This window comes from Lissotriton vulgaris, chromosome 7 (genome assembly GCF_964263255.1).
Source record: "Lissotriton vulgaris chromosome 7, aLisVul1.2, whole genome shotgun sequence".
NCBI classification, from domain to species: Eukaryota; Metazoa; Chordata; class Amphibia; order Caudata; family Salamandridae; genus Lissotriton; species Lissotriton vulgaris.
Genome location: NC_141695.1, coordinates 934484326 through 934496703, shown reverse-complemented (window position 1 = coordinate 934496703; position 12378 = coordinate 934484326). Strand labels below are relative to the sequence as shown.

General features: G+C 45.1%; 1 protein-coding gene across 1 annotated transcript in view; it reads right to left on the bottom strand.

The window, feature by feature from the left end:
* The window catches only part of DIAPH1 (diaphanous related formin 1), a 1314985-nt gene that overhangs the window by 685480 nt on the left and 617127 nt on the right, over nucleotides 1-12378 (bottom strand). The window contains exon 9 of the mRNA XM_086931364.1: nucleotides 2940-3048. Coding sequence (XP_086787490.1) covers nucleotides 2940-3048 — 109 coding nt within the window. The remainder of the gene's footprint in view (nucleotides 1-2939; nucleotides 3049-12378) is intronic.

Here is a 12378-nt window from a genome sequence, read left to right as displayed (position 1 = left end):
CATCAGCACATATCTCAGACCCCATTCCTCCCCTACTAATCAAGAAAATAAAGCACGCTTTTGCACCTCTATGGGGCAAAATCATTAACAGCTCCTTAAAAATTTGAGTGGTTCCTGATTGACCTATATCTAACCTCCCCCTGCTCTCAAAAACATTTGAACGTTGCGTTCTTCATCAACTGACACAGCACCTGGACAACATCAACCTCTTAGACCCCCACCAGTCTGGCTTTAGAAAAGGCTGCAGCACAGAAACCGTGATTCTGAACATCATAGATGATATCCATGGATCACTAGACTCTGACAAATGCTGCCTCCTCATTCTCCTTGACCTCTCGGCAGCATTTGATACGGTGGACCACAAACTCCTCATCAGGGCTCTCCAAGAAAGAGCTGGTCTCGGTGAGGTAGAGCTCAAGTGGTTTTCCTCCTTTATTCATAATCGCACGCAAAAAATAAAAATCAAGAACTTCACCTCCGAAACCCAGCAAGTCAACAAGGGCGTCCCCCAAGTATCGGTGCTCTCTCCACAGCTTTTTAACATCTATATGGAACCGCTCTCCAAGCTACTCAGAAAAGCCAACATCCGCTTCCACCTCTGCGCAGATGATACACAGATCTATCTGGAAACTTCCTCTCTCAATGACATCCAAAGACTAAATGTTGTCCTGAAAGATGTTCAAGAATGGCTGACAAATAATCACCTGAAAGGCAATCGATGCGCTCAAAGGGAATCTTACTCTAGTATACTCTGTTAAATCTCTTGGCGTCACCTTAGACTCTAAACTAAACATGATGAAACACATTAATAACTCGGCCAAAAGTGCATTCTTTAACCTCAGACTTCTGAACAAAATCAAACCCTACATTCCAAACAAGGATCTCAAACTAGCCACTCAATCTCTGGTACTGTCAAGACTCGACTATGGGAACGCAATCCTAACAGGTTTTCCTAAATCACACTTGGCACCGATCAAAACAACATTACATGCGGCAGCCAGAATGATCAGCGGCATCAAAACATCGGATCACATTTCCCCGGCACTCAAATAACTCAAATGGCTCCTAGTAGAAATGCGAAGGAATTTCAGAACGGCCTGCCAAACCCACAAAGCCCTCCATACTGGAAAACCCAAGTACCTGGCAAAGAAACTCAAAAAAGCAGGCCAATCCAGGAATCTGAGAATCTCTAACTCCCTCCTGCTCATCCTACCTAAAACTAGAAAGAAAAGAACAGCGGACTGCTCTTTCACGGGTAACGCCCCTAAAATTTGGAACTTCATCCCCCCGCACATCAGAAACATACCGTCTTTTGTGGAATTCAAAAGTCAACTCAAATCCCTGTTCCTCAACCGTTCCCTTGGTTATGGATAAGACGGAACAGACCGCAACCACAGAACTATGCGACCACATTGAACCTTGAAACCAAAGAAGTTCTGCATTACAATTACGCAGCTCTTACTCGGACACTCGTTGATTGTTAAAACCTTTCATATATCATGCTTCTGTTGATTATATGCCTTCTCCTACTGTAACGATTCAGAAAAGGGGGTGGTGATGAACAGAGTGTCTGAATTAAGCAGACCACTCTTACCCAGTCCAAAGATCAGGGCTTGATCCATCACCGTTATTTAGCTCACTGCACCATCCCAGCTTAGAACCTGGCTACATGCAAATTAGTCTGTCCCTGGCCCAGTGCATCATGGGAACAGGGCAGACCAGACTACCATGTCAGTCCCTTGCTCATTGCACCATCAGGATTCAAGCAAGCCGGGCCGACGACGGCTGAAATGCCAGAAACCGTTCCCGAGAAGCTTTTTCCTTCCCAGTGTAAGAATTGGCTTGGTAGTTTGGTTTGCCCCGTTCCCATCATGCACTGGGACAGTAACAGACTAATTTGCATATAGCCAGGATCTGAGCTGGGATGGTGCAGTGAGCTAAAAAACGGTGTTGGATCTAGCCCTGATCTCTTGACTGGGTGAGAGTATTCTGCTTAATTCAGAGACTCTGTCCATCACCACCCCTTGTTGTTAAATATTTTGACCACCCTAAGCGTGGAAGGGTATACTCAGATGTGAGTCCCTTGCTCATTGCACCATCAGGATTCAAGCAAGCCGGGCCGACGACGGCTGAAATGCCAGAAACCGGTCCCCGGAAGCTTGTTTCCTTCCCAGTGTAAGAATTGGCTTGGCAGTTTGGTTTGCCCCGTTCCCATCATGCACTGGGACAGGAACAGACTAATTTGCATATCGCCAGGTTCTGAGCTGGGATGGTGCAGTGAGCTAAAAAACGGTGTTGGATCTAGCCCTGATCTCTTGATTGGGTGAGAGTATTCTGCTTAATTCAGAGACTCTGTCCATCACCACCCCTTGTTGTTAAATATTTTGTCCACCCTAAGCGTGGAAGGGTATACTCAGATGTGAGTCCCTTGCTCATTGCACCATCAGGATTCAAGCAAGCCGGGCCGACGACGGCTGAAATGCCAGAAACCGGTCCCTGGAAGCTTGTTTCCTTCCCAGTGTAAGAATTGGCTTGGTAGTTTGGTTTGCCCTGTTCCCATCATGCACTGGGACAGGAACAGACTAATTTGCATATAGCCAGGTTCTGAGCTGGGATGGTGCAGTGATCTAAAAAACGGTGTTGATCTAGCCCTGATCTCTTGACTGGGTGAGAGTATTCTGCTTAATTCAGAGACTCTGTCCATCACCACCCCTTGTTGTTACATATTCTCCTACTGTAAAGCGCACTGTTACCTTTGGGTCTTGACAACGCTATAGAAAATTTCTTAAATAAAAAGAAATAAATATGTGCTACCCCTCTAAGGAAAAGGTTACTGGTTGAATAATGTCTCACTATATTTTTCAGAGGCGCATATCTATTCACACTCGTTTGACACAAGGGGTTAAAGCGAACAACAGGGAAAAGTGATTAGACAATACCTTTAGAGCTACAGAAGTTCCACTTTTCAGCCCATCCAGCAATGGTTTGAAGCGGTCCATCTCTTCCATCTCAGCCCTCTCTGTCATTGCTTCAAGGACCCGCTCATTCCTTAAAGTGAACATACAGCATGTAAGAGGAGTTTACAAAAATAGTACAGCTATAAACACAGGCCCTTAGATAAGAAATAGAATTTTCTTAAGTTTCACGAAGATGAAATTACCTAACCAGAGTGATGGATCACCAATTACTTTGATTCTAAAAGGCACCATCATTTTCATTCAGCAAGTGTGTGCTTAATGCCCATAAAGTGAACCCACGAACCTAATGTAACAATATTTAAGTATGTAGCAACTGGCACGATACTCAATTTAATTAAAATGAGCTCGAGGTTTTAGTTCCCAGTTGAAAATCCACTACCTGTAATCAAGCAAAACAATGCAGTTAAAGTTGTCATATGAGGGTGGCGTGTCTGTCACTAAGGCTTTGAGGACATGAATTCTCAGAGCTCCGTCACACTGCAAAATTCGAGCAAGCTCACCTAATGAGGCAATGCAACAAACACTGCTCTAAAAGTAGAAGACCCCAAAGCAGAGTCTGGTGGTTTTGGTGATTGCAGAGCTGTTGGAAAAGCCCCACACATAATCAAGTCAAGTCAAGTCAGCACTTATATAGCGCACTACATACCCAGAGGGTCTCAAGGCGCTTGAGGAAAAGGGGGGTAATTTACTTATCGAATATCCAAGTTTTTAGTTGTTTTCTGAAGGAGAGGTGGTTCTGTGTAAGGCGGAGGTGAATGGGGAGAGAGTTCCAAGTTTTGGCCGCTAAGTAAGAGAAGGATCTTCCCCCCCCATGGAGGTTCTGTGGATGCGCGGGACAGCGGCGAGGGCTTGATGGGACGATCGCAGCTGGCGAGTGGGGGTGTAAAAGGATAGGCGCGTGTTGAGGCATTGGGGACCTAGGTCGTAGAGGGCTTTGTGTGCGTGGGTGAGGAGACGGAACGTTATCCTCTTGTTGACGGGAAGCCAGTGGAGGTTTTTCAGGTGACCAGAAATGTGATCTTTGCGGGAAATGTCAAGTATGAGTCTGGCTGAGGCGTTTTGGATGTGTTGGAGTTTTTTCTGTAGTTTGGTTGTGGTTCCGGCGTACAGGGTGTTTCCGTAGTCCAGTCAGCTAGTGACCAGTGCGTGGGTGATCGTTTTTCTTGTTTCTTTGGGGATCCAGCGGAATGTTTTTTTGAGTATGCGTAGGATGTTGAAGCACGATGATGAGACGGCGTTGACTTGTCTGGTCATCGAGAGTGAGGAGTCAAGGATGAATCCCAGGTTACGTGCGTGGTCCGTTGGTATGGGTGCGGTTCCCAGGGCTGGTGGCCACCATGAGTCGTCCCAAGCAGAGGGGGATGAGCCTAAGATGAGGACTTCCGTTTTGTCCGAGTTCAGTTTTAGGCGGCTGTTCTTCATCCACTCGGCAACTTCTTTCATCCCTTCATGTAGGTTGGTTTTGGCGGTGTTAGGGTCTTTGGTGAGGGAGAGGATCAGCTGTGTGTCATCGGCGCAGGAGATGATGTTGAGGTTGTGTTGTCGCGCGATGGTTGCGAGGGGGCTCATGTATACGTTGAAAAGGGTAGGACTGAGTGATGATCCTTGTGGTACGCCGCTAATGACTTCGGTGGTTTCTGATCTAAAAGGGGGGAGGCGGACTCTCTGGGTTCTGCCGGCGAGGAACGAGATGATCCATTCCAGGGCTTTTCCTTGTATTCCGATGTTGCTGAGGCGTTGTATAAGGGTGCTATGGCAAACTGTGTCGAAGGCTGCGGAGAGGTCAAGTAGGATGAGGGCAGCTGTTTTTCATCGTTGTCCAGTAGTGTTCGAATGTCGTCTGTTGCTGCGATGAGGGCGGTCTCGGTGCTGTGTTTGGCTCGGAAGCCAGACTGTGAGGGGTCGAGGGATTTGTTGGCTTCGAGGAAGGCGGCGAGCTGGCTGTTGACGGCTTTCTCGATGACTTTGGCAGGGAATGGGAGATGCGAGATGGGGCGGTAGTTCTTCAGTTCGGTACGGTCTGCTGTGGGTTTCTTCAGAAGAGCGCTGAGTTCGGCATGTTTCCAGCTTTCCGGGAAGGTAGCGGAGTTGAGGGAGCTGTTGACGTCTCGGAGATGGGGACCAATTGAATATCATGGAGTTTCACTCACTCTTTCACAGCCGTACCTGGTTGAGAGAACGCTGTAGAGTCTTGACTGGGGAAGACAGGCAGCAAGGATGAAGAAACGTACCTTAAGGATGGCAGACATGGTCTGATGTAGAGTAGACAAGAGCATGTTAGAGGAGGTGCTTGTTGGGCATCTGGCAGAATGGGAAACAACCTTTACAACGCAATCATTACATCGAACTACCGTTACATAGCAGTCATTACATTGCAACATCCTTTAAATAGCATGTCATTACAACGCAGTCATTACATTGGATGTCATTACAACGCATGTCAACGCAGGTATTACATTGCAAGTCATTACAGCACATACATTACAAAGCATAGTACTCTTACAGTATCCGACACTTACCCTACTTTTTCACTCACTGGAGTTAGATTAGCAATGTTTACCCCTACACTATCCAACACTTACCCTACTGTTGCACTCACTGGAGTTAGAATAGTAATTATTACCCCTATACTATCCAACACTTACCTTAAATGCATTGTAATGGTATGGGTAATAAAGGTATAATGCGATGTAATGGAATGCGTTGTAAAAGTAGTTTCTGAAAATGCGATGTAATGACATGCAAAGTAAAAGAATGTGTTGTAAAGGATGTTGCGCTGTAAAAACTGCTTTGTAAAGGCATGCGTTGTAACATAATACATTCCGCAGAATTAGGTCCATGGTCGGTACCTTGAGACTTCTGTGTAGCCGAGATCTTCCGGTCACTGCGCCCTAGAGAATGAGAGGTGCAGACCCTGGACGGGAGCAGTGAGGAAACCCGGGATACTGGACTGCACACCTGATGAGGGTGTGATGAACTTGGTGATCGACAGGACTGACAGTTGAGCTGTACACGGCAACTTTGTATTTGCAGAACCGGGAAAAGTCCCTAATCAGCCAACAAAAAAATTAAGAAATCTGGATACACAGGGGTATTGGGAAAACATCATGATCAGAAGCTTTCCTAGCAGAGGCCCAAACTATTTTTTTTAAATTATTATTTTAGTAAGTTTCCTGGCTTATCAACTGCCTCGATCATACATCGAAGCCACTCACTGAAAGCAGCAAAACTGTGGTTTACTAACTTTGCTGCTTGGTGTGTCCTTTGACCATATTAACTGTGTTTCTGCGACAGTCTCTGCGCACCCATTCTGACTATGCATTCTGACAAAAAATGACAAGTGCACAGTATAAGTCTTAGGCCCGTTGGTATTGTAAAAACATTTACTTCAATCACCACTACAGCTCTATTTGCATTCCCCTTTAAGATAAGCGGAACATAGTGCACACCCAATCGATACATTGTAATTCTGTGGCAATGTATACCCCCAGTGCACACCCAATCGATAGATTGTCATTCTGTGGCAATGTAAACCCCCAATGCGTCCAAGACAACAGAATTGTTCAGTAGACAGCACATCTTGGAGACAATTAATTGCCCCTGAAGCAGAACTTGTATAAGGTGAACCAACGCCATATAACTTATTGAGTGTCATTAAAGACTTATGCAGAGCCCTGAAATATAAAATTGACAAAATCGATCGACATAAAACTCATTAGGGCTGGTTTCCAAAAAGGGACAGAGGTTGGAGGATGTCACGTATGTCACATCCAATCTAGCAGGAGTGCTTAGCACTATCATCAAGTTACAAGATAACATGTATGAACTGGAGGTGTAAGTAAAGACAGATCGAAGAGAAATGCCCTTTGACTTGTGGGACTCTCATAATAAGGTGAGGGCGGCTCACTGAAATTCTATTGGAAATTCGGATGCTAGAAATTTAACAGAGTTCTTTCAAAAGTGTCCTCTATTTAGAAGGCACATTGCACGCAGTCCCCAAAACGTTTTGCTCTACCCAGTGGGTTGATTGTCCATTTAATGAATTGCAGGGACAGAGATGCAATTCCAATATTCCCAGACATCACCAAACAGGAGCATCCCCAGAGGAAATCATTGATGCAATGAAACTTAGGTTCCAAGTCCATAATATCAAATACAGGGTACTTCTGGGCAAACCGAGTGATACTAGGAGATGTAATTTCTTTCTCCAGAAACTGCGTGAAGTTGGACTGATGGCTTTGTATCACCGATCACTATGGGAATTGATGGGCAACACGTGCTGGTATTTTAATTGGGGGGAAACTCAAGAAACATCTGTAGACATGAATACTGACACAGTCAATGCTCAAGCTGTACAGGTAAATATGAACGATAGCACATAGACTATTACCCAACTACTGGATCTCTAAGACCTCTCTTCCTAAGTGTTGCAGCTCTAAGTTGTCACCATGACTAAGACTATAGAAGGAGCTGGAGTTTCTGGCTCAAGGAAATTTCCTTCACATGTTGTGAGAATATGTTGGATAGCACACCTCAGAATCCTGGTACTCAGTGTCTGGGAGTTGCATTTAAGTCTGCTCGGACACAGGTCTCTGCAAATGTTTTGAATATGTCCTAATACTTTTACTGTATACATTTTGGATGGGTTTTAATTTGATATTGGGAGTAGTAACAAAGCTAAACTGGACAATGGTTTTACAGATGTTCTAGATGTTAAGTTGCTATGGATCACAAGGTACTGGATTTAAAAATGTTCTACTTTTCTCCATACCCTAGTGTGCAGGGATGAGATTTAAGGATTGTGCAGAAATAGATGTGGGATAATGAAAGTCTGAATAAGAAGCTGGAAGCAAAAGAGCGTAACATGCCACAGAAAGATCGAGAGGTTTAAGCACATGTACTGGATTGTCTAGGTATTGATTTCACTAAACAATACAAAGTATTCTTACTCACAAAGGGCAGAGCAATTAAAAATGCTTTCTCACAAGATAATATTTCAAAAAGAGCTGAATCGAAATAAGATCTGTAGAAAATGGAGAGGCAGATTACACAGTGCTGATTTTACATCTTACTATATAAGGGTTGCAATTTGGATCACAAGTGATGAACCATATAAGATTAAGAAGACTTATAGGTTTGAGGGTTAGTTGAGAATTGTGTATGATGAATGTGGCTCCAAACATACCAGTTACCATGATGTGGTCCGGCGATTTTAACTGTGAGATTATTGACACTTTGGAAGGATTTCTTGCTTCGAATTTCCATACTTATTATACCAATGAGGGGTAGGCTTTTTCAGCTTAATCAGATTAACAAGTGGAGAGTTTAACATCCATCAGAAATGCTGTACTTCTTTTACTCTCATCTACACGGTTCCAGTCGCAGGATTATGTATTCGTTAGTAGAGAGTTCCATGAATTCTATGCAGGGATGCAGTAAGGAGGCAGAACAGTATCCAATCACTCTCACCTTAATCGAATGCTTGTTGGAGGGGTTACAGTCCCAAAGTACAGACATGGAGGATCCAGCCATCTTGGAACTGAGTTTTGGCAAACAGTACATCAAACATAAGAAACATTACACCATTAAGAGTATTGGAGAAGGAAGGTCTGAACGTAGATCAAAGAGAAATATGGATTGCATGGCTGTATAGAGGACACGCATTTGAAAGGAGAACAGTTTAGAAGGATAGCACACATGTGGAAGATAAAGTGGTGGGAATGCCATATCAAATGAAGGAATTGGTTGATCGTAAGTGAAAGAGGGGTGATTTGTATGCTTCTTTAGCTATATACTCATATACTTTACAGAAAATGCCCATATGGCGAGGGTAGTAGATAAGAAAGGTTGCTGGCGTGGCTCAGAGAAATAAAATACCTGGAAGAATATTTTACAGATACAGCGTAGCCAGGGCTGTATATGCTACACATAGATTGTCATTCACAAGACCTTTCATGACTAATTCTGGGAATGAGATAATCTCTGGAAAAGATAATCCCTCAGGTAGAGAACCGATGAAAGAATATTTAGCAGGACTAGACTCACCCATAATGATTGCTGATCAGGGATCAGACTTGGATCCTTTGTTTATGAGGTAAGAACGGTATTCCTTCAAGCTTTGGCTAGATGTAAAACAGCACTCTGTGGCGTTTGTGCCAAAGTATAAAAAAGTAGGGTCAAATATTGTGATGACTAAATTTCATGAGATATACCTGAACACACATGACAAAGGGTGGCTCCCGAATGGATGAAGGGAGCACTGAGAGTGACAGCATTAAAGCCTGAAAAAAAGTCTTACTAAAGCACTTGCCTTCTTAATGTGTTATCAGGATTTGACTCTCGTAGAAAAACAAATATGAATTTAAGACTGCTAATGCATATACAATACTCAGAAGATTATGTTATAGAAGCCCTATCTATACAAAATATATTGGGCACTGTTGGTTGGAAATATCTGTTTACGGTAATGACATTTAACTTCAGCCCAACTTTCATGGGGTGGATGAAAGTATTATACAAGACACCCAGAGCAAGATTCAGAACTATTAAGGTGATCTCCTACAGCTGGGTGCTACAAAGAGGGAATAACTAGTGGTGACCAATATATCCCAATGTAGCCCTTATTTGATCTTGCTATGGAACCATTGGCTGGTCTCTTATGACGGGATTAATAGGAGTGCTCTGTCTTACTGACAAGGACAACAAATGGCGTTAAAATACATACCAATGATGCATTACTGTAGGGAGAGCCCTCTTAGCTGCCAGCATGTTGAACATTTTCGAACAAATTGGTTTCAAAAGGACTTCAAGTTAACCCAGCCAAGTCTGTTACTGATGGGGAATCTGGTCGGGTTACACTGGAAACTAGATGGATTTAAATATTTGTATTGCGAACACTACTGATAATAAAGGATGCCTGTCAACATGCATATAACGCTGGAGGGAGTCAAGCCAGATCGTTTTGGTTCGCCTTCGCACACCCACTGGCAGTGAGAATAGCTTTCCTAAAATTATAGTCCTACCCTGATTTTCATGTTGAGTTTCGGGTGTTTGTTTGTCAAGTACCCAGACATAACTTAGAGGAATGGAACAAGCTACTTAACTCCCTGATATGAGCAGCTAAGAGACCCAGGGCATCTTTGGAAACATAGTTGCTTAATGTAAACTGTCGCTTGAGTCTACAGAGCCTAGAATGTTATCTCACTGCGCAGTTCCATCACCAGGAATTTGGCTTGATCAGGACTCTAATCTGGAAACACTACTAGCTGCCATGGAAGTGTGAAACTCAATAACTTATTTATGTCAGATGGAAGGACATGTGGCCTAAAGACAGTGCTGCCGACTTTGGAACTGGGGAACCAGATTCAAGCCCCAACGTTGGCTCAACAACCTGCAAATCTGGGCAAATCACTTAATTTACCTGTGCATATAAACAACATGCATTGCAATGCAATAGGTCTTGCATTCTCTAGAGTTTGAGCTATCGGCAATGCAATAGAATAAACTCTCACACATGCGAGACCTATTGCATTGCAATTTACTAGCACCCATTTGGCGCTTTCACGTTTATGAAGGCCACACCCCTTTCTTTAGACAACATGCATCTAAAGAAAAGAAAGAAAGGGGTGTGTCCGACATTAAAGTGAAACCGTGGCATGGGAGCTTTCAAAAAAAAAAAACATCTGTTTGTCAAGTTGACAAACGGGGGTTTTTTTTTTTTAAGGGGTTGTTAAAAGCGCCCAAACTGCGCTTTCACTTTAAGGTTTCTTTAGACGCGGTTTGTGTAAAGAAAGGGGTGCGGCCTCTGACTGTGAAAGCGCTGCATGTGCGCTAGTAAACAACATGAAGGGCTGCAGCTGGCCAGTTTGTGGGAATGCTAGTAGCTGCAGGTGCATGGGTAGGGCGAGGAAGGAGAGCAACGAGTCCGAGCTGGCAGATGTACTTGCCTGCTCTCCCCTACAAGCCTCGAATGCCTGCTGTGTATGGAGTGGGATCAATTAATAAAAAAGACGCCCGGCCAGGCTTTCAAATTGAGCGTGCCGCGCTGTATGTATCTACAAAAGCTTTTAAAACATTGAAATAAAGAGAAAGTAACCGGTCACCCTGTGGGCTACAGCGTTGCGGGACACAGTTTATGTATAAAAGAAAGCAGGGCTAAAATAAAGTGAAAGCGCAAGCTGTCTGGCTACACTGTGTGATAAAGCGTGGATGGTGCGCAGTGTATGAAATGAAGGTGGGAAGGGGAGTGTTAAAAAGCTAATGCTTGGGCGCTGCATGTGACCCCATAGTAAAAGTGAAAGCAATCCACTGTAAATAAAAAATAAAAAAGCGCCCGCCATTACTAATGCTGGTGTCTCACCAGTGCTCTTTAGCTTATGTGACCAAAGAGTTCTCAGAAGGGCTAATGGAAGCTAATCAATCAATCAATCAGAGTACTTGTAGAGCGCGCTACTTACCCGTGAAGGTCTCAAGGGGCTGAGAGGGGGAGGGGGGTGATCTACTGATCGAAGAACCAGGTCTTAAGGAGTCTTCTGAAGGTGAGTAGGTCTTGGGTCTATCGTATGTGGGTGGGGAGGGTGTTCCAGGTCTTGGCAGGGAGGTAGGAGAAGGATCTGCCGTTGGAGGTCGTTCATTGGATGCGGGGAACAGCGGCGAGGCTGGCAGAGCAGAGCTGGCGGGTGGGGGTGTAGAAGCTGAGTCTGCTATTAAGGTAGGCTGGCCCGGCGTCGTGGAGTGCTTTGTGTGCGTGGGTGAGGAGCTTGAAGGTGATCCTCTTGTTGACGGGGAGCCAGTGGAGGTCTCTCAGGTGGGGGGTGATGTGGCTGCGGCGGGGGACGTTGACCATCAGTCGGGTGGAGGCGTTTTGGATGCGTTGCAGTCGTCGTAGGTGTTTGGCTGAGATTCCTGCGTAGAGTGTTTTGCCGTACTTCAGTCTGCTGCGGACGAGGGCCTGTGTCACCGTTCTTCTTGTTTCGGTCGGGATGCACTTTTAGATCATGCGGAGGGTGTTGTAGCAGGAGGAGGAGACGGCGCTGACCTGCTTAGCCATGGAGAGGGAGGAGTCGAGGATGAATCCTAGGTTGCGTGCATGGTCGGTGGGTCTTGGGGCTGTTCCCAGTGTGGTCGGCCACCAGGAGTCGTCCTAGGCTGAGGGGGTGGGTCCGAGGAGGAGTACCTCCGTCTTGTCAGAGTTCAGCTTCAGACGGTTGCTCCTCATCCAGTCGGCAAAAGCCTTCATTCCCTCGCGGAGGTTGGTTTTGGCGGTGTGTGGGTCCTTGGTGAGGGAGAGGATGAGCTGGGTGTCGTCGGCGTAGGAGATGAAATTGAGGTCTTGATGGCGGGCCACTTGTGCGAGGGGGGCCAGGCAAATGTTGAACAGCATCGGGCAGAGGGATGAGCC